At 45.8% G+C, this 22575-nt stretch overlaps 1 protein-coding gene across 13 annotated transcripts in view; it reads left to right on the forward strand.

The window, feature by feature from the left end:
- CACNA1A (calcium voltage-gated channel subunit alpha1 A) overlaps positions 1–22575 on the forward strand; it is a 285808-nt gene that overhangs the window by 176541 nt on the left and 86692 nt on the right. For 10 of the 13 annotated variants that reach the window (XM_033133775.1, XM_033133773.1, XM_033133764.1 and 7 more), the window contains 4 exons: positions 12639–12742; positions 13865–13980; positions 15278–15334; positions 16417–16512. In XM_033133775.1, coding sequence (XP_032989666.1) covers positions 12639–12742; positions 13865–13980; positions 15278–15334; positions 16417–16512 — 373 coding nt within the window. The remainder of the gene's footprint in view (positions 1–12638; positions 12743–13864; positions 13981–15277; positions 15335–16416; positions 16513–22575) is intronic. The other 3 variants (XM_033133767.1, XM_033133772.1, XM_033133766.1) reach the window with 2 other exon arrangements.

The raw sequence follows: 22575 nt of genomic DNA on the forward strand, positions 1-22575 counted from the left end.
GGGTGTCCTAGGGGTGGCACAAGTGTGGCTGGAGCTTAGACATGCAAGTGGGATTGTCCACTCCCGGGCAGGACAGAGCCGTGAATGGGAAGAGAAGGGGGCAGGCCATGGTCAGAAGGCAGGGCTGCCTCTCCTCACACCACTGTCTAGTCCCGATGTCCAGATTCTAATTTTTACCCTACCTTCCCAGTGCTTATGAAGGTATGTTTGTAAAGGAGAAGCATGCAGCATATTTTATTTAGTAGCTTTTAAATATTTATACATAGTAGGTATGTGGTCCTCCATTGGTACTCTTGTCCTAGGTCTTGAAAATATTAGGGACAGATCTGAAGAGATGTATACTCGTACCCCTACCCGTCCCCCCTTTTGCCTGTTTCCTGTCCCCCATCCTGGGCTGCTCCACACAAGTACTGAAATTGCCAGTTAAGGTTCTTCCTATATGGGCCAGAGTTTGACCCACTAGGGAAGCAATACCAGGTTTCTTCCTGCACGCAGAGGAACTGAACTTTCGTGGTCACCATGTGTGTTCCCTAAGGATTTTCTCCCATTGAGTTGGAGGGAGATTTATAAGAACCCTTTTGATCAGTGGCTCTTTTTAAGGTAGGGATGAGACTGCTGCTTGAGAGTAGGCAGCAGAAGGAGTTGCCATCGGACAGCTGTGCATGTCACGCACTGCACAAGTCACCACATCTCGGGAGTGCTATTCATATCATAGACAACATAGATTTCTACCATTATGATAATTTATTAACAAATATAAAGGACGTGCGAAAGGGACATGGTGTACTAATTTGTCTGAAGACCTTGTCCAAGCATAGCATGGACAAGAACAGACAGCAGATCTGAGAGATTCTCAGGCCCTCTCTTGAGCTTCACCTGCGGAGAGCTTGGGCAAAAACTTGCCAAAGCTTGCTGGGGGATTTTTATGAGGTTTTGGTTTTTACTTTGTAAAGCTGGCATGAGAAGAGATTACAAGGGGAAATGAACCCTCCTGGGAGTGAAACAGAACTGGAAGACAATTAGAAAATTTGGGAGAGCAGAAGTGGGGAGTGGGGAGCAGGAGCTGAGAAAATTGTAAATGTGGAGAAGGGCTGGATGTCCAGAGAAAGGGTCTGGGGTTCAAAGGAAGACACTGGGGTTGTGCTCAATGGTAGGAGAGAAAGTATGAACAGGACCGTGAATTTCCAGAAGATTCTACAGTCATAAGGACCATTATCTAAGGGGATGTTTGTCCTAGGAGCTTAGAGCTGAGCCGCCTTGAGGGGAAGCAAGCTCAGGGGGAGTAGTTTGAAAGCAGAGTCAGGTGCCAGGCTGCCTGGGTTCCCTCCACAACTTCACTTCCTTGCTGTGCAACCTTGGGCAAGTTGCTTGACCTCTCTGGGCCTCCATTTCTACTTGTGCAAAATAAGCAAAAGCACAGTCCTACCTCACAGGGCAAGAGGACTGAGTGAGATGGATACATGTGAAGTATTTAGAACAGCACCTGGTATTGGGCAAGCTCAGTATAAGCCAAATTCTTCTTTTAAGAAACATATATGAATTTTTCGTCATAGAAACTCCAGCAGCACTTGAGGAAGTGATGTGAGCTATAAAGTCCCTCTTTATTTCCCACCCTCACCCTTCTGGTAACTGCCGCTAACTCACGGTAGCCTTCTAGAACTTTCCATGCACTTATATCCCACTGTTGTCCTTTGGGTAGAAGCCCGAGCAGTGATTTCAAGAACACTGATGTGAGCCTTGAGCAGTAATAAAGTACCACAAATTGGATGGCTTAAAACAACAAATATTTATTGTCTCACAGTCTGGAAGCCAGAAGTTTGATATCAAGGTGTCAGCAGGGCCGCGCTCCCTCCAAAGGCATTAGAGGAGGATCCTTCCTTGCCTCTTCCAGCTTCTGGTGGCTGCTGACAATACTTGGTGTTCCTTGGCTTATGAATTCTTTGCTTTCCACTCCAATACCCCATCTTCCTATAAGGACACCGGTCATATTGCGTTAGGACCCACGCTACTCCAGTACAACCTCATTTTCACTAATTATATCTGCAATGACCCTATTTCCAAATAAGGTCCTATTCTTCAGCATATCATTAGGGAGGGGACACAATTCATAACACCTCCCAAATAAATGACTGGCACCTGAACCTTTGTCTGGGGCTCCCCAAATTAAGACAGCCCACCCCCCAGTAGAACTACTAGGGCCTCTCATTGCCAAGGGGTCTTTGAGTTTCTGGCGATGGCTGAGGTGTCACTTTCCTAGACTCACCAGGACCCTGCCCTTGTGCCCTGCCATCTGCCAGGCCTGTTCTAGGGCACCCCGTGCTCTGTCCAACCACAGGCAGGCACAGGGTCTAGAATCATGTATAAAGCCAAGAGCCATGGGCGTGGCAGGTGACATCCACAGGGAGAGCCAGACACGCCTGCCGAAAGCGTCTTGGATCCACAGGGTCAGCTCTCAAATGGACGCTGCCTCCCTGGGTGGGCAGCACCTTACGATCCCAACCACTCATTTCTTTTCTCAACATCGTTGAAATCCATGTGTGTATTTTGTAATTATTTATTGACTACCTACTTTGTGCCAGGAAACAGGTGATTGGGAATACCACAATGAAGATAACAGGCAAAAATCCCCACCTGGGAGGGGACAGACATGAACAATAAACATGATAAATGATAAGCTACTTAGGAAGTGGGAGATTGACAGTAAGCAAATGGAAACATGGTCACTCCTAGACCAGGAGACGGGGAGAAGGGGCGGGAGAAGGAGAATTTTCTGGATTCTCTTAGTTTACGTAATCTGTCCAGAAAGAGTCCACACCAAAATAAATAGGTAATTGATTGATTGATTGACTGATGTAGCAATAATAAATGATCATTTTAATTTTGTTGTTAAGTAAACAAAATAAATGAAGAAGAGACAAACCTTCACAGAAGAATTCCATTTAATATATGTAGGCACTCCCCTTCCAGAAATGGAGCTTAATCTCTGTACACTGGAGGGGGCCCAGATTTAATGACTCACTTCCAAGAATCAAGTAGGGGAGGAGACATAAAGTCTTTTCACAGTGGAGAATCCTAGCAGACACTATCTTAACCAAGCGATGCAGGTTGACATCCCCAGTGAATGTGTGATCTTGCGACCTTTGATTTGATGTGATAGGGAGGGAATCTCACCTCTGTGGTTTTCTTCCCCAAGATGCATAACCCCAGTTTAATCATGAGCAAAACATCAGACAAACCCAAGCCGGAGGGGGTTTTGGAGGATACCTGGCCAGTCCTCTTTGAGACTACTAGGTCATGGTAAACAAGGAAAGACTGAGAAACTGTCACAGACCAGAGGCACCGAAGGCGATGTGAGGACTAAATGCAACGAGGGATCATGGATGGGGTCTTGGGGCAGAAAGGGGACGTTAAGGAGAAAACTGAGGCAATCCAAGCAAAGGCTGGAGTTCGGCTTTTCAGTAACCTGTGAGGGAGAGGTAACTGTTCCCCATTTTACAAATAAGTCTCAGAGGTTGAGAGATGCCTAAGGTTGTCCAGCCAGGAAGTGACAGTGCCAGGCTGTGTGCCCTGATTTCCTCTTCCCTGTGCCCTGAGCTGGTACCAGAAAAATAGATATGGGGGAAGGAGAGAAAGAAAAGGAGGGTGGGGAAGGGAAAGACCAATTTAACTTTTAAAGGAATCATTTCTTAAAACTCTCACTATAGTCTGGGGCAGAAAAGATGAAAGATTGAAACAGGAGAGCCCACCTCAGATTCTTTTTTTTCCCCAAGTTTCATTGCGATGTAACTGGCATACAGCACTGTAAGTTTAAGGTGTACAGCAAAATGACTTGACATGCATATATTGCAAAATGATTACCACAGTATGTTAACATCCATCACCTCATATAGTTACCAAAAAAAACTGGTTTTTTTTTCCTTGCAGTGAGAACGCTTAGGATGCACTCTCTTAGCAGCTTTCCAGCCTCCCCTGCAGCAGTGTTCACGATAGTCACCGTGCTGTACGTTGCATCCCTAGTACTCATTTATCTTATAACTGGAAGTTTGTACCACTTAACCACCTTCACCCACTTCCTCCTCCACGATAACTCCTGCCCCTGATAAGCACAAATCTGATGTCTTTTTCTAGGAGTTTGGTTTATTTGGATTCCACTATAAGTGAGATCATACAGTATGTATCTTTTCACTTACCATAATTCCCTCAAGGTCCACCCATGTTGTCACAACTTGTAGGGTTTCCTTTTTGCTCGCTAAATAGTATTCCAATGTGTGTGTGTGAGTGTGTGTGTGTGTGTGTGTGCGAGAGAGAGAGAGAGAGAGAGAGAGAGAGAGAGAGAGAGAGATTTTCTTTATCCACTCATCAGTGGACACTTAGGTTGTTTCCATGTCTTGGCTGTTGTGAATCTTGCTGTAGTGAACTTGGGGGTGCAGATATTTTTTCCAGTTAGTATTTTAGTTTTCTTTGGATAGATACCCAGAAATGGAATTGCTGGGTTATTTGATAGCTCTATTTTTAATTTTTTTAGGAACCTCCATACTTCTTTCCCATAGTGGCTGCACCCATTTATATTCCCACCAGCAGTGCAGTGCACGAGGTTCCCTTTTCTCCACATCCTCGCCCACACTTTTTCCCCTCATCCTTTTTTTTTTTTTAATTTTTTATTGGGGAATGTTGGGGAACAGTGTGCTCTTCCAGGTCCCATCAGCTCCAAGTCGTTGTCCTTCAGTCTAGTTGTGGAGGGCTCAGCTCAGCTCCATGTCCAGTCGCCGTTTTCAATCTTTAGTTGCAGGGGGCACAGCCCACCATCCCATGCAGGAATTGAACTGGCAACCCTGTGGTTAAGGGCTCATGCTCTAACCAACTGAGCCATCCGGCTGCCCAATCCCTCATCTTTCCGATGATGACCATTCTGACGGGCATGATGTGATGCCTGATTGTTCCACCTCAGAAATTCTTAACCTTGTTGAACCACAGACCCCTTTGTCAGTCTGATGATTTTAAAGGCATACATTAAAAGGCATGAGATGGCAGGGAAGCCAACTGCATTGAAATTATCAAAATATTTTAAAACACAGATTTGTGATGTAGTTTTAGAGTTTGTAACACATTACCGACAGGACCTGATGACAGATCAGATAATTTCTGTAATTTCATGAGCGTGTTAAGCTTAAAAGATTTTGCATGTTACCTGTAAACTGTATGTGATTTCTGCTCGGGACGGACGTCATGGGTTCTGCCCAGGTGGCTGCCGTTTGCTGCCTCCCTTCATAATGGAAAAAAGTGCCCACTTCCAGTGCAGATGTGGGGAAGTGAAGGTTAACTTTTTTTTTCCATTCAAATTTACAGACTCCTTGGATTCTATCCTCAGGAACCTCCAGGATTCCCCCACAAAAGCTGAGACTAAGGGAATCTCACAAGTGATTTCCCCAGTCGCTGTGTCTAGAAAAACCCTCAGAGGAGGTGATAGTTTAGGTGATAGGTGGGGTCCTCCCCATAGTAGTGCCTTTATAAGAAGAGATACCAGAGAACTCAGGGTGTATCTTTCTCTGTCTCTGTCTCTCTTCTCCTCCTCCTCTCCTCGTTCTTGCCTCTCTGTGATTTTCTCTTTCTCACTCTCTGTTTCTCTCCCTCCATTAATGTCAATTAAGAAAGCAACAAAACTGTGTTTAGGTGATTATAAACACGCGGTCCTTGACAAATGGTCACTAATGGTTGAAAATGATCTTTGACCTAAGCATTTTTTCATTCGTAGATGTTCATTTTGGCCACTATCAAAGCATCAGATTTTCGGGGCCTGTAGATCACACATTCATTCAACAAACCTTCATTGAATGCCCTCTGTGTGCAGGCACTTTTCTAGGCACTGAGGACCCCAGTGAACAGAGGAGACAACAATCCCTGTTTAGGGGAGTTGACATTTTAGTGGGGGGAAGCAGGCAATCAACACGATAATTAAGAGATACCATATTTATATATGTAAAGGGAAGACAGCATCTTAAATATTTCAGGCTTTGGGATCAGGCCATCTCTGTTGCAACTACTCAGTCTTCTGTCGTAGTATAGTATCAGCCACAGACAAAGTACATAATAAACGGGCATGGCTGTGTGATGATAAAACCTTCATTTACAAAAACGGAGGCTGTCGTTTGCCAACTGCTGTGTTAGAGAATGATGAAAGCTCAAAAGAAAAATAAAACAGTAGCAGCGTTGTGGTTTGTCAAGGTGAGAAGTTGCAGTTCTTCTAATAAGACCTGAAAGAGGTGAGGGGGAACCGTGAAGGTGTGTGAGAGAAGAGAGACCCAGGCAGATGGGACAGCCAGTGCTAAGGCCCTGAGGCAGGAGTGAGCGTGGCTTTTGTGAGAAGCAGCGAGAGGGCCCCTGTGGCTGGAGGGGAATGAGTGAGGGCCAGAGGGACTTCATGAGGCCAGGGGCAGTGACAGGACATCTCATAGGCAGAGAGATACTATAACGTATTCAAACCAGGACAATTTGGAGAGCAAACAGGGAAAAGAAGACTCAAAAAATAATTAACAGGCATTGCGTGATCAATAAGGGGTATAAACTGGGACATACGACCTCGTTCATGGCCTCTGTGGGACTTTGTCTCTTTTACAGTCAAAGCCAACCCATTTTTATGCTATGTGCTGTGGAATTGGGTGTTCTCCTACGCTGAGTATTTTATTTTTACATCCTCTATATTTTTTCTGAATGAACCATGCTCAAAAAATTAGAGGAAAATAAACCATAAAACAGAAGGCACTTAAGGATGTTACTGGGACTCGGCCATTAATTTGTTTGACGAGAATTTATCGAGCGCTTGCTAAGCGCCAAGGCGCCACACGAGGCACCGGCAGTGCTGGAATGAATCAGTGCCGCCCCTCTCCTCTCAGGCTCTCACGGGCCAATCGTTACCAACACAAAATACTATGTAAGTGCAGCCATGGAGGAAGTAGGAAAAAAATCAGTTGCAGGCCAGAATAGCAGGTCTAGCCCCAGCCCTGCCACCCACACCCTGTGTGAACCAGGCAAATCATGTCGTCTCTCTCAGCCTCAGTTTCCCCATCCACTAGGTGTGGCGATTGAGGCGTGTTTTGTTAGCTCAAAAGGGGTGTTCTATGAAAGTGATCGTGAGTGTTCTGCCTGGGTCTCCATTCCCAGAGAAACAGCCTGATCACTGGGACGTGGGTCGGTACGTTTCCCTTTGGTTAGTATTATAGAGACAATCCACCCACAGTGACCTCAGGATTGTATGCATTCACCATGCAACCAACACTTAGCACCTACTGTGCCCTGGGTTTGTTCTGGGCACTAGGGAGGTGACACTTTAGGGAGCAAAGAGTCTATAAATAAATAAATGCATAAATCGACTACATGATTCAAAATGTGAAGCGTACTGAAAAGAGAATGAGATGCCTGGCTATGCTGAAGGGAGGGGAAGACCTTTCAGTCAGGAGGCCTGGGAAGGTTTCTCTGATAGGGGACTCAGTGGGGCTTAAGACTGAGTAAAGAAGAGGAATCAACTAAGGGAAATTTTTTTTCTAGGGGAAATTGGGTGCCAGGCAGAGGCTCAGAGAACAGAAACAACTGGCTCATTATAATCTTGAACTTCACCTTTTTGGTACGTCCACTGGGCGTACAGGAGACATTCTTTTTCCCTACCTGCTTCATGAGATCTATATAAGGGGCAACGAGAAAGTGACATTTGAGAAAGAGGTGGAGGAGTGAACCAAGGAGATACCCGGGTGTATCAGTCAGGAAAGCTAGATTGTGCTGCAGTAACAAACATTCCCCAGTCTCTATGGTTTTAACAACAAATGTCTTTTCTTGCTCGTGCTACCTGTCCAGCACAGGTTGGCAGTGGGGAAGAAGGGAGTTCTGCTCAACGTAGTCACCTGGGATCTAGCTAATGGAGCAGCTACCATGTAGAATATTGCCACTGACTGTCCCAGAAGGAAAGAGAGCCCTGGAGGGTCCCACACTGACAGTTCAATGGTCTGGTCCAAAAGTGACACAGGTATTTCTACTCAATCATCAATGGCCAGCACTTATCATGTGGCCCTCAGCCAACCACAGGGGGACAGAGAAGGGCCATCCAGTCATATTACCAGAAATATGTAGTGACAGCACTAATGGAGAATAGCATGCCAGGCAGCAGGATTCTTTTAAGCTTTTGGAAGAAAGACAAGACGATGTTGAGAGCACATCATTTCCGATATCATTAATGATTTTGACAAGTGAGCAAGTTTTCCAACCCCTTCCTCCTCCCTGCACCCAGACAGACTTATGCACACTCCACCCTGAACTGCCCAAAGAGACCCAGGAGGGGAGACTTGTGCCTCCCCTCCATCCCCCCTTCTCTGCTATCACAGAACAGCCGTGGCAGCTACAGTCTTTCTGCTTGGGAAATACATTTCCCATTTTGCTTTCGAGCAAACCCCAGGGAAAGCCCACCTCCTACTTAAAAACGGCACGCAACCCTCCGCCAACTTCTTTTCAATCAGTTATTGGACCCAGAACTTGGAACTGAATAATTGGGCTAGATTTGGAAGAGAACAAGTGTCTCTAAAATCAGGCAGCAGAACCCCAGTCCCCAGGAAGAGAAAAGCAGATGAGGAAAGAGGGAGGAGGAAGAGGGAGCACGACTTGGGATTGAGGCTGTGGGCTGTGCAGGGGACTTAGACCCACCTCTTGTTCAGTCATTCAGCAGACATTTGTTGAGCACCGCCTGCATGCCTGGCATTGTGCCAGGGAATACAACAGGGAATAAAAAGCACAATGTCCCTGCTGCTTGTGGAACTGACATTTCAGCTGGGGAGATGAACAGTGCACAGGAGAAATAAGTAAAGTATAGAGGAGGAGAAGCAGTAAGGGAAAAAATAGAGCAGAAAGTGGAATTAGAAATGAAGGATGAGAGTTTAAAGGCCCTTTAGAGAAGGTGACATTTGAGCAGAGACCTGAAGGAGGTGAGGGAGGAGCCATGTAGGAATCTAGGGGGAGGGCATTTCAGGCCGAGGGAACAGTACATGCAAAGGCCCTGACCTGGGACTGTGCTTGGGGCATTTGCGTAGCTATGAGGAGGCTGTGTAGCTGGAGTAGTGATGGGAGAGGGGAAGAATCTCAGAAGATGAGAGCAAGGAGGTGAAGCGGGTGGGGGAACCTCTGCCATTTACTGGCTCGGTGACTGTATTCATTTTCTGTGGCTGCCATAACAAAGAACAACTGGGTGGCTTAAAACTACAGATACATTTTCTCTCTCAGACTCTGGGTGGAATCCTTCCTTGCCTCTTCCTGGCTTCTGGTGGTGGCTGTCAACCGTTGGCACTCTTTGGATTGTGGCTGTGTCCTTCCAATCTCTGCCTTCATTGTCACGTGGTCATCCTTTCCTGTGTGACTCTATCTCCACCTGGCATTTTTCTCTTCTTAAAAAGACACCAGTTGTATTGGATTAGGGACCACTGTCATGACCTCATCTTCACTTGACGGCAGCTGCAAAGACCCTATTTCCAAGCAGGGCATATTCATGGGGACTGGGGAATAGGACTTCAACACATCTTGGGGGGGTGGGACACAATGCAGCCTCCAACAGGGATCTTGGGCATGAGACTTGACCGCTCCGTGCCTCAGTTTCCCCACCTGGGAGGATGGGAAGGATTATGTACCAACTTTTGGAGTTTGTGAAAGGATTAAAAGCTCGAGGAGGCTGCCTACCTGGCACTGTGGGTGTCTGTTATTATGCTGAGCAGTGTGCCATGGGGTCAGAGGGTCCTAAGCCTGTCGGAGAGCTGGGGTATAGGCAGTCTGAGATGGGGGGCTGCCTCAGCAATAAGGGGTCTCAGCTACTTCTCCTTGCTCAGTCTTCTCCCAACCCCCCAACCCCCGACTCGCCACTCTGTTCGCATCCAAATCCTGCTTCTCCAGATGGCCCAGACTTTTTCTTCTGGTGTCCAGGCAAGTCTTCTGTCCTGCCTTCTTTCTGTCCAGTCTCGTTCTCCGGACTAAATTCTTTCTTCCAGAACCTTCCAAAAGCAAAGCATAGAACTTTGGGGCTTGTTAGAACAAGGGCATGTTCTGGGGGCTGGCCATTCATTGTCCCCAGAACCTATCTGTATCTGGGATGATGTCTTTGGTTGGGTTTTCTTCAATTTTTTCTGTGGGAAAATACACATAACATACATTTATCGTCTCAACCATTTTTAGGTACCTAGTTCGCTGGCATTAAGTGCATTCACATTACTGTACAATCACCACCACCATCCATCTCTAGAACTTTTTCATCTTCTCAAACTGAAACTCTGTCCCCATCAAACACTAACTCCCCCTCCCCTGCCCCCAGCCCCTGGCACCTACCATTCTACCCTCTGTCTCTATGAGTCTGACTCCTCTAGGGACCTCATAGTAGTGGAATTGTACAGCATTTATCCATTTATCCTTTTATGACTGGTTTGTTTCACTTAACATAATGTGCTCAAGGTTCGTCTATGTTGCAGCATGTGTCAGAATTTCCTTTCTTTTTAAGGTAAGTTTGACTGTCTTAAAATAAAACAAACAAACCTTTTTTATTGAAACAAAGTAAACATACAGAAAACCCCACAGATAATAAGTGAGGAGCTTGGTGGATATTTCACAACCAGAACACACCTATGTGACCAGCATCCAGATAAGAAAACAGGGCCTTCTCAGCCCCAGAAGCCCCCCGCATACCCCCACCCCAGTTGCTACCCTCTCCAGTGGGTGCCCCATCTGGACCGCAAGCATTGTCAATGAGTTTGCCTATTTTTATATTTTGTATAAATGGAATCTTACATATGTACTCTTTTCTGTCTGGCTTCCTCTACTTGACAAGTCTGTAAGGTTTCATGTGATGGGCGGCAGTCATTCACTGCACTACATTCCATTTATTTATCCTAAGGATTCGGATTGGGGTGACCATGCAGATCACTCTGTGAACATTCTTGCTGAGGCCTTTGGCATGTGCAGGTTCACACTCCTAGGAGTGGAATTTTCAGGTGGTAGTGAAGGTGCAGGATTAAGAAATTCCCAACCTGTTTTTCAGAGCGGTTCTACCATGAATTATGGGTTGAATTGTGTTCCCCCCAAAAGAAATTCATGTGTTCAAGCCCTAAGCCCCAATACATCAGAATGTGACCTTGTTTGGAAATGGGGGTCATTGCAGAAGTAATTAGTTGCATTAAGAAGAGCTTGTTAGGGTCGGGTGGGCACTAATCTAATCTGAGTGGTGTCCTTATAAAAAGGGGAAATTTTGACACAGACATGCACACAGGGAGAATATCATGTGAAAATGAAGGCGGAGATCAGAACGAAGCATCTACCACCCAAGGGACACAAAAGATTGTCGGCAAACCCTCAGATAGCAGAGGAGAGGCTTGGCACAAATTCTCCCGCACAGACCCCGGAAAGAACCAACCCTGCCAACACCTCGAGCTTCCAGAACTCTGAGAAAATAAATCTCTGTTGTTTCAAGCCACTTAGTTTGTGGTTCTTTGTTAGACACCACAGGTAACTCACACACCGTGTTATCCTCCCAACAACAGCATGTGAAGGTTCCAGTTCCTCCACAGACTCACCAATACCTAGTAGTGTCCGTCTTTCTCATGTTGGCCTTTCTGCTGGGCAACAGAAGCACTAAATGTGCCTTTCAAGTTGAGCTTTTAAAGCCACGCCTGGGAGCCCTGCATTCTGCAGATGCTGCAGAGCTGGAAATCCACTAGAAGGCTCCCCTTCCTCTGGCTGCTGAAGCTGAGGCTTCCCCAGGACAGAGGTTAAGTCCATGGGTTCTGGGGCCCGGCCCCCTGGTTCAAATCCCCCATTTACCACTGTCTAGCTCCGTGACCTTTGGCTGGCAATTTTGTCTTTCTGGGCCTCAGTTTCCTCAAATTGTAAAATGGGCATTATGAAGCATTAAATGATTAAATGAGCTTATAGAAATAATACGCTAGCACCCAGTAAGTACTCTGTAAGTTCTGGGCTATCTATCTATCTATGATTTTCTTCCCCTCTTATTTCCTTCTTGCCACAGTGTTCTCTTCCCCGTATCACAGTAGAATGTTCTATTTTGTGGACTTCTTTCCCTTTGAAAATTGATCTGGGCACTTCTGGGAATTTTTGGTGGTTGATGTTGAGGCAGCAGAAAATAAAGGAGGGAGACACTTGGGGGAAAGGGTTACAGCCCTGCCATCTGGCTCGGTGATTTAAAGTCGCCATCAGATCCTGCCATCATATACCTGTTCTAAGGGAAAAGTGTGAGTGTTTTGAGGAGAAGGGAGGGAACCAGGGTCATTTTTCTTCATTTCAGTAGGCTTCGTTTTTCCCTTCTCCTTCTGGAGTAATGTCTGGGATGTTCTCCTGAGTGTCATGCTGGTCCTAGGTCCTGTGCGGACTACATGGTTAGGAGGGGATTTTGTCCTTCTAATGGTACTTTTGGGTTTTGGGTTTCCCTCACTGGTCAATCTTGTGCTCCATTTCCCTCTCTGGGCTGCCAGAGCTCCAGGACTCCACAGGTCAAGGACATTTGCAAAACAGAGCCCCAGGAGAACCAGGACTCCTCCTACCCTCACCTTTTGGGTCAGACCTGAGTCCCCACTCAGTGCTCACCTGCCTTCCCTCCTTGCTTCCCACAGAGCAACGATGCCTCAGGGAACACTTGGAACTGGTTGTACTTCATCCCCCTCATCATCATCGGCTCTTTTTTTATGCTGAACCTCGTGCTGGGTGTGCTGTCAGGGTAAGTCTTTGCTACTCACCCATCCCACTCTCCCTTGTCATTTTCTTCCCAGGAAGAAGCCATCGAAGCTTTGTTTTGGTTCTCCAGGCAGAAAACAGGCCTCTTTCCTTGCTTTTTAGCAAGCCATGTACAGTGGTGTAGGTTGTGCACTGCTGGGGGAACCCAGTGAAGGGACTTGTGGAGGCTGAAATCCAGCCTTGCCTAGACTCACCACACTGTGCCCCTGGCCTTGAGCTACCTCTACCCAGGGAAAGAAGAGCTTCTTTCCAATTCAGACCTCTCATTCAGAAGGTTTTCTCAAATTTTTCAGACCCACAACCCACCACACAGAAAAATGCTATAGAGCTTTACTTTCTATAATTTATATTTTAAAGAAACAATAGGTTGGGTTTTCTCCCTTCTCCTGTTTTCCAAATATAACATTATAGCCTACAGTCAGACATGCGTTTTCATGACACACATTGTCCCTAATCCCCAGGATTGATCTTTTTTGGCTTAACATAAACGAGTTTCCTATTATTACCAACAAGAAATCTGGGGACTGGTATGGTGGCTCCATGGTGCCATCAGAGACCCCCGTTCCTTCTAAAGTTCGAATCTAACGTCTTATCAGAGATTTTCAATCTTACGGTTGCCTCCTTGTTTCAGGATGGTTGCCTTACACTCACAGGATGGTCATCCCACACTCCAAACAGGAAGAGGAAGGAGGGAAGCGGGAGGGGTGGGGCCGATATGAGGGAAGTGAGGCTGCTGCAGAAACCTTCAGCTTATGTCTCATTCGGCCAACTTAAAACAGGACTGAAAATATTCTGTAGCCAGAAGCACCAAGAATGAGAACGGAGTATGTAGCCAGTAGTGGTTGGTATGGCATGGTCTATAGTTTTGCTTTTTTCTCTAGTTGGTTGCAATTATTGGGAAATGTGGGAAATTGGCAGAGATACCCACTCCTAGAATATTGATTTTTCTCCCAGAAGACCTGATTCCACTTGTTGAAATTCTCTGCCTTCCAGGAACTTCTGAACCCCCAAATACACATGCACGTGCGCACGCACACACACGCGCACACACACACTCTCTAACATTTATTAAACAGCCAGGCCTCACTTTTTCGTGCTTCTGCAGGGAGTTTGCCAAAGAAAGGGAGCGGGTGGAGAACCGGCGGGCTTTTCTGAAGCTGAGGCGACAGCAACAGATTGAACGAGAGCTCAATGGGTACATGGAGTGGATCTCAAAAGCAGGTGAGGCCCTTTCATCTTGGGGCCCAGAAATCGACATCCCAGGCCACAGAGCACATAGAGTCATGCATGCAGTTTGGAAACAAAGGAGGGCAGGGTCATGATGGGAGGAGAAAGAGGGTTGAACTTGTAGTCCCGATTTTTAGCAATAAGAATTCAGAGTATGATAGTAAAACTTCTGGGATAAAGCCGAGATACAAACACAAGACCCGGTCAGGCTCAGGAAGACATGGGGACTGGCTTCCTCAAGGGATTTCAGGACCTTAGCACAGAATTTGCATCTTCAGGCCTGCCCTTTCTGCCTTAACCATGTGCCTAGGATAGGACATTGCATAATGGTTACAAGCTCTAAAACCAGATTTTGATTCACGTCCCAGCTCCACCACTTCCTAACAATGTACCTCACCTTCCTGTGCCTCAGTTTCCTCAGCTGTTAATTGAAGATAATGATAGTACCTACCTCATTAGGCCATTTGGGAATTCAGTGAGATAATCCAAGCTAAGTCACTTAGGAAGAGCAGTGCCCGACCCACAGTGAACACATGTTTATTTGTTCAGTCATTCAACAAACGCTTAGGCAGCATCCACTGTATACCAGTCACTGTTCTAGGCACTGAGGATATAACAGCGAACAAACAGACCAAATCCCTTCCCACAGGGCTCTGATATTCTAGTGAGAGAAACAGAAAATAAACAAATAACATAAAATGTTGGGTGCTTCCAAATGCTGAGATGAAAAATAAAGCAAGGCAAAAATTAAAAAAGTAAACCAGGGTAGGAGTCAGAAAATGGTCAGAGGAGACCAACTGATCCATCAGAGAGGGTCTCTGAAGATGTGACATCTGAGCAGAGATGTGAAAGAAGCATGTGGATGTCTCGGGGAAGGGCATTCCAGGCAGTGGGGACAGCAAGTATAAAGGCCCTGAGGTAGGAGTAAAGTCACAGCAGGAATCCAGTGTGGCTGGAGCTGAGAGAGTGAGGGAGAGAGGGGGAGGAGAGGAAGGCAGGTCGGTGATGGGGCCTGGGTCAGGCACAACCTTATAGGCTTAGGCTTATAGGTAAGGATGTTGGTTTTTGTTTTGAGGGAAGGGGGGATAATTTGGCTATTGTTACTGTTGCTGAAGTGGGGCTGGGAGTCAGAAATAAGTGAGCAGCACATTTCTGGCTGATTGAGCTGTTGCCATCAGCAAGGGGAGAGAGGAGGTGGGCAGCTGGATCCTTCTCCTTCTGGCCCAAGGAAACCCATCCCTAGGAGAGTCTTCCAGACCCTGGAGCTTAACTCTGTGTTCTTCCTCCTTAGAAGAGGTAATCCTTGCCGAGGATGAAATCGACGGGGAGCAGAGGCACCCTTTTGATGGTAACTGTTCTGAACCTGGCTCTGGGGTGGGTCCCAGGGGAGACGGGGAAATAGGCCCCTCCGTCCGAAGGGGCTTTCAGGGGATGAATGTTCAGGGCCCAGATGATGCGAAGAACAAACACGAGACTACGTCAGGCTCAGGAGGACATGGGGATGGAAGGAGTCTGCTTCCTCAAGGGATTTCAGGACCTCAGCACAGAGTTTGCATCTTCTGGCTCGCCCTTTCTGCCTTAGCCATGTGCCCGACTTCTGCTTTGTGCCTCCATTTTTCTCATCTGCAAAATGGGCATGACCATAATAATACAGACATCACTGGGGTGTTCATGAGGGTTACATTAATTCTTGTAAATAGAATACCTAGAACAGTGCCTGGCTCAGGGTTGGCACCCTTTGTATTTGCTAAATTAAAAAAATTAATAATAATTTCACCAAGAATCCAGGTTACAGCACAGGACAGTTGTCTTATGTGTCAGAAATGTGGCTAGATGGAACAATGAGTTTTTACTCTAAATAGCAGGGATGAGAAGGAAATAAAGGATTTGGGACTTCATCCCCATAGGTTACAAACTGGATTTTACTATCTGCGGGGAAGGGAAGAGATTACACATGGTGGTGTCCAAGTCACTTTATTGGAAGTGGATGCCTCAACTCATTGTCCCCTGGAGAGCTGTTGGGCGAGTCGAGACTAAACACTGAGGGAGGACATCCACAGTGCCAGCCTGCCTCGCAAGTCTGCTAAAGTCAAGGGGTGGACTGTCTTCATAGCAATCACTCTATATCCAGTCCCAGGGCTCCCAGAGGAGAAGCGGTGGCTGAGATCCCAGACTTCAATTGCACAGGACTGGATTCTCATCTTTATCCCTTGGGCAAAGTCATGTGACCGCCCTGAGCCCCAATCTACACATCTAGATGAGTAAAATGGGCATACTGTTACTTCCCACCAAACTGGATTGCCACAAGGGTTAAATCCAATGACACATAGAATGTCCCTGACAGAGTACCTGGCCCCGAGGACGCACTTGGTCAGTATCATTGCTGTCACAAAAAGGGTCACGTCTTTTTCTCTTGCCATGTTTCCATTGTTGGAGCTCTGCGGAGAGCCACCATAAAGAAGAGCAAGACAGACCTGCTGAACCCCGAGGAGGCCGAGGATCAGCTGGCCGACATCGCCTCTGTGGGTGAGCCCCCCTGTTTAGCACTAGTTGTCCGACAGGTGGGAGCTAAAGGCTTGGGTACCCAGTTGCCTAGATTTAGGTCTCGACTCTGCCCCTTCGCACCTGTGTGTCCTGGGCAGGTGACATGAGGATGGGAGTAACAACAGTGCCTGCTTCTAATATTGTTGCGAGAATGAAATTCAAGAATCCACAGTAAGCCCTTAGAACAACTCCCAAGAGTGTTGCCTGACGTTATTCATTCATTATTCTTGAGTAATAATATGATTCCTGAAGGCATTGAGGACTCATTGAGGGGCTGCTCTTATTAGGTGCCCCGTTGTGAACAAGACAGAGACCACATCCCAACCCACCTGGAGCTTGCCATTCAGCACATGAAATAGATACTACACAGATAACGACACAAATAACCCTGTGGTGATAATGGCACTGCAGAGGAGATGCCCTAGAGCAGGCTTGGCCTGCTGTGGGAATGTGTGTGTGGTCAGGGAAGGCTTCCCAGAGGAGATGACATGGAAGCTGAGAACGAAAGGCTTGCTCAGAGTTCACCATGGCAGTGCTGGCGGAGAAAAGCGTGCAGACGGCTGTAGTCAGACTATTGCTGTCGGTCACCGCACAGGGCAGAGTTTGCAGTGGGGGGGGGACACTTACCCTTTTCCTGCTCATCCCTGTGGAGGCTGTGTTGCTTTTGACCTTCTCCAAGGAGAATATCTTACTTTTTGACATGGGTTTTTTAAGTTGCAAGGAAAGCAGTGGTGGGAGAGCATCCAGGCAGAGGAGATAACACGAGACTCAGAAGGGAGAAGAAGGCATTTAGGCTGATGGGGGAACTGTGTGGCTGAAGGAGACAGGAAGAAGGGATAGGAGAAGAAGGGAGGGAAGAAGAAAGAGCAAAGGAGGTGGGGTGAGGAAAGAAGGAACATTTAATACATATGCACGTGTTTCTAACCCACAGGCACCAACTATTGCATACTCAGCCTTTTTCATTCATCCCTAGTTTATGACCTTCCTGTTGAGTTTTGACATAATTTCCATTGCAGTCCCGTTCTCCATAAGGGTGGCTACTCTAGTCTTGCTTAGCTGTGGCTCTATTATGTGCTGTTTGAGCTGTTGCCCGTGTTTGCTCTTACAAGGAGCACTGCTGTGAACATTTATGTACGATTATTCCCCCCACCCTTTGGGCGTGTTTCCTTAGGGATAATTACAGGATCAAAGATATTAACAGCTTTTCAACTCATTATTCGCAGAGCCCTTCTGAGTTTGAAAAACACTGAACCCATTTATAAACCTGCCGAGCATGCGTAAGTTCACAGACTCCCCACCCAGGCCCTTGCGTGTTACCCGCTTCCTTTCCTTTCCTAGTGAAGTTGGTTTGTAATGATACCTTCAAGCTTGTTTTCATTTGCATTTTTAATTTCCAGCCAAAACACTCTTTTCCTTGTAATGATAAACTAGTCCTAGTTCCACTTGTGGGTACATCTGTTCCTCTCCTTCCAGCAAGTTCAAGGATTATAGCGCTCTCTCAGCGCTCAGTGCATTTGATCAGTTGTGTCTGCCCTACATGTTTTCCCAATTAGGTGGCTTCCCCTTTCTAAAATGTGTTTTGTTCTATTTTGACAGGCAGGTAGCTTTTGTTCTTACCACATATATTAAATGCCAGACACTGAAAAAAATGGGGGTACCCAAGTCAGGCTCTCCACCAGGAATAAGATTGGATAGGTGCTCTTAATTAACAGGGAGACGTTATTTTTCATCAATCATTAGAGGAAAGATGACAAAGGGGTACTACCCAGTGTCAGCAAAGATGTGGGAAATGGACATTGTCATATACGGTTGGCAGGAATATTAATTGGCAGTGTTGCTCGTGTATGGTATGGCATTATTTAATTCTTGGTGTTTATATTCTTTGACCTAGCACGTCCACTTCCAAGCATTTCTTCACATGTATAAAAGATCTACGTGCAGCCTCTTCTCAGCAGCATTGTTTCTGGGGTTCAAAAAAGTGAAAACCAGAAACAACGCACATGCCCAAATATGGGGAAATGGTTACAGAAATGATAGTATTTACATACAGGGGAATACTTTGCAGCCAGGAAAAAGAATGAGGTTGCTGCTGGCATGGAAAGATGTTTGAAATATATTTTCCAGTGAAAAAAAGCCAATTGTTCACCTTAAGTAAAATGTATGATCCCATTTTTAAAACAATATTAAGGAATGTGTCAGCATAAGTAACATCCAAACCTGTAGAGAATTTTGATACAAGTTTATTTGAGCCAAACTGATGACATTGCCAGAAAGCAAGATCTCAGATTAGCAGTCTGCAGTTTCTTTTCTGCATTTGAGATTAAGGAGGGAACATGAGGAAGATTATTGAAGGTAGAAGAAAGCAAGGCAGGGATTGGATTACAGGATGTTTACAAGATTATGTGTTCCCTTCAGGGTGGTTATGCCTTGAGAGGTCTGAAAAACAGGTATTTCAAAGGTGTGTTAACCTAGATGCACAAAAACGATGGGCAGGGCTTGTTTAAGGCAAAGATAATCCTTTTGCTAAAGCAGTTATAGGTCTAGGACGTGACTACCCTCCATGACCTGCCCAGTTAGGAATTTATAATCAGATCACCCTGTGAGATTTATTACAGCACCCCTCTTTTCGCCCACAAGTGTAAGAGGTTCTTAAAGATTTGGGAACTAGAAGATCGTAAGGGGTTTTCATGTTTTACGTGATTCTTTCCTGAATTGTACAAATTAGTGACATAGGTTACTTTTGAAATCAGAAAAGTCATTAGATAAATTTAAAGTTACAGTACTTAAAAGCAACAGAGACTGATTATTCATATAAGGAATTTCATGGCTGACTAAGGCAGGGAAGAGTTTGGTGGAAAAGCAAAGAAAGCTTCGTGAAGGAGGCATTTTCAAACGGGTCTTCACGTGGAATGGGGAGAGTGTATTAGTTCTCTAGGGCTATCATAATAAAATAGCACAACCTGGGTGGTTTAAACATGAGATATTTATTTTCTCATGGTTTTGGAAGCTGGGAGTTTGAGATCAAGGTATCAGCAGAGGTGGTTTCTTCTGAGGCTTCCCTCCGTAGCTTACAGATGTCCGTCTTCTCCCCATTTCTTCACAGGGTCTTCCCTCTGTGTGTCTGTTTCCTAATCTCTTCTTATAAGGACACCAGTCATGTTGAATTAGAGTCCAACCTGATGACCTCATTTTAATTGGATTACCTCTATCAAAGGCCTTGTCTCCAAATACATCACATTCTGAGGTTCTGGGGGTTGTAAAGTTAACATATGGATTCGGTGGAACACAATTCAGCTCGTAACACAGGGCACGATCCGGGGGCCATGAGAGAGATTCACAGAGGGTTTGTCTGTGGGAGACCCTGCTCTTAAATGTGTGGCTGACATAAGAAGACTTGCTATTTAGAGAACCCAGGTTCCAGGCATTTGATAAAAATGTGATAAAAGGACGATGAGAAACTGAAGTAAGAAGCTAACAGACTGTTAAGAGCTGACGGTGTCCTATGGCACCTCTGTTAAGAAAGCAGGTAACGCACAGCTTTCTAAACAGATACAAAACACAGGCTAATGGCTTGATATCCTGGGACCACGTTTGCTCCAGGCAAACCCACCAAAATTCAATTCCTTTGGTAGTTCAAAAATGCACCCAGAAAGAGACTTCTAGAATTCCAGGGTTCTGAGAGGGAGACACCTTTATTTATTTCTGTGAAAGATGGTGATGATGATGATGTGTTTCAAAGTAAGGCAGGAACTGGGTGGTGTTTGCCCTCCTTTGTACCATAGTAAACACAGCCTTACATGATGGGTGATTGTAACACAATGTCGAATCCGTTGGTAAATACATTGTAAAGTGGTCTCATAACTTACTCCTGGAATATGGAACTTGAGTCATTTATAGGAAAAGTTGAGCCACGAATGGAAGCTGCCATCACACCATTTCTTTAGGAACAATCAGATTCCATTTAGATGATTTTAATGATGTAAGTTCTATGTGGGCTGTATTTGTTTCCGGGGGCTGCCGGCACAAAGTACCCTACACTGAGCAGCTTAAAACAACAGAAAGTTCTTTTTGCACAGTTCTGGAGTCAGGAAATCCAAACTGAAATCAAGGTGTCAGGGGGGTTGTGCTGGCTCTGAAGGCTACAGGGGAGAACCTGTTCCATGCTTTTCTCTTAGCTTCTGGCATCAGCAATCCTTGGCAATCTCTGATTTGTACATGCGTCCCTCCTATCTCTGCCTCTGTCCCCATGGTCTCCTGTGTGTCTCTGTGTCTCTTCTCCTCTTACAAGGACTCTAGTCATTGGACTTAGGGCCCACTCTAATCAAGTCTGACCTCATCTTAACTTGATGACGTCTGCAAAGACCCTATTTCCAAATAAGGTCACGTTCACAGGTACCAGGGTTAGGACTTCAGTACATCTCTTTGAGGGACATAGTTCAACCCACAACTTGGGCAGCACCTATTTCAATGTACAGCAAATTTTAAGGGCATCTAAATAGCCCAAAATCCCCAGATTAACCCTTATTGGTAACGTACTGCTGTCCTCACCACAGAACCTTCCAGACTGGTACTGGTCTCCTCTGGCTCTTGACTCCCTGAATGTGGCTGGTATGAACTGAGATGTGCTTCATAACATACCAGATTTGGAAAACTTAGCACTCCCAAAATAAGATTGTAAAATCTCTTTAATATATTTTTATATTGATTCCATGTTGAAATGATAATATTTTGGAAATATTGGGTTTCATAAAATATCTTATTAAAATTATTCTTTTAAATCTAAGAATTGCCTAAAATTGCAATTCCAGACCACAGAGAAAAATTAGAGACAGGAATGTACAGAGAAAGGGAGCATGCGTCAAAGTGAATATGAAATGCAATAAACAGGTAGCCGTACAGAGCTAGAATAGGGGCCTGGCACATAGTACGTGTTCAATTAATATTCACTTCCCTCTCCCTTTCTGATGAGCAGTATGCGTACTGTGGGATGTGTCTCCAGGCCCAGTAATCAGGAAAGACTTCCTTGACGCATTGGCATGTGGACTGGGTCTTGATTTCTTGGGGTTAAATAGGAGATTTTATGCCCAATAATATGCCAGCATCGTGCTAAGGGGTATTAACCCATTGATTCCTCCCAATAGCCCAGTGAGATGGGAAGTGCCGTTGTGCCTGATTTACAGATAGAGGCACTAGAGTCCCAAGATGCAAGTTGACTTGTCCAAGGTCACTAACTGGTTGGTGATGGAGCCAGGTTTTCAATGTGGCTCCAGCAGGAGTGGGGGTCCGGGGACTTCTGCCCACAGTGAGATATCTCTCTCTCTCTCTCTCTCTCTCTCTCTCTCTCTCTCTCTCTCGGCCCATGGAGCATCCCTCCCTGAGCCCTGAGACCTTCAAGAATCTCATTCCTCTTTGCCATGCCCTGTGGATGCCTGCAGGTGTGAGCACATCTTTGGGATCTGCAGGGACCAGAAATACCCCAACTGCAAAGGGCCATGTGGAGCTTCCCTGCGGTTCTCAAGGCCTATGGGGTCAGGCAGGTGATGGACAGGAGGGAAGGATCCAGCCACCGGGCTTAGCCAACTGCTGCCAGGTGGGAATGTGGCCCCTCCCTATGGCCATATGTTCCAGGAAGGAGTATAGTGGGGCGGCTGAGAACACCTGCTCTGAACACTCAATGCTTCTTAACAGTCACTGGACCCCTCTCAGCCTTTGTTTCCTTAACTGTAAAATGGGTTTAACACTGGCGCCTACTTCCTATAGTTGCAAAGAGGAGCAAGCAGTTTATCATGTAAAATAAAGTCCCTCACTTTACCTGGTGCCTACTAAGTGTCCAATAAAGATAAGCTATTACTTTCATTCATGAGAAGCTGAAATCCATACTTTTATGGAAAATCTCCATGTTTTTTAAATGGGGACCAATAATTGCAAGTTTTACAAAGCCAGGATGAACCAGTATGGCCCCTGGGATTCCAACTCATGACTTCTGTTTAGAATTTTGCTAAAAAGACATGGCATCCTGCAAGATGTTTGCTGTGTCCCATGCCT

This window comes from Rhinolophus ferrumequinum, chromosome 18 (assembly GCF_004115265.2).
Source record: "Rhinolophus ferrumequinum isolate MPI-CBG mRhiFer1 chromosome 18, mRhiFer1_v1.p, whole genome shotgun sequence".
NCBI lineage: Eukaryota > Metazoa > Chordata > Mammalia > Chiroptera > Rhinolophidae > Rhinolophus > Rhinolophus ferrumequinum.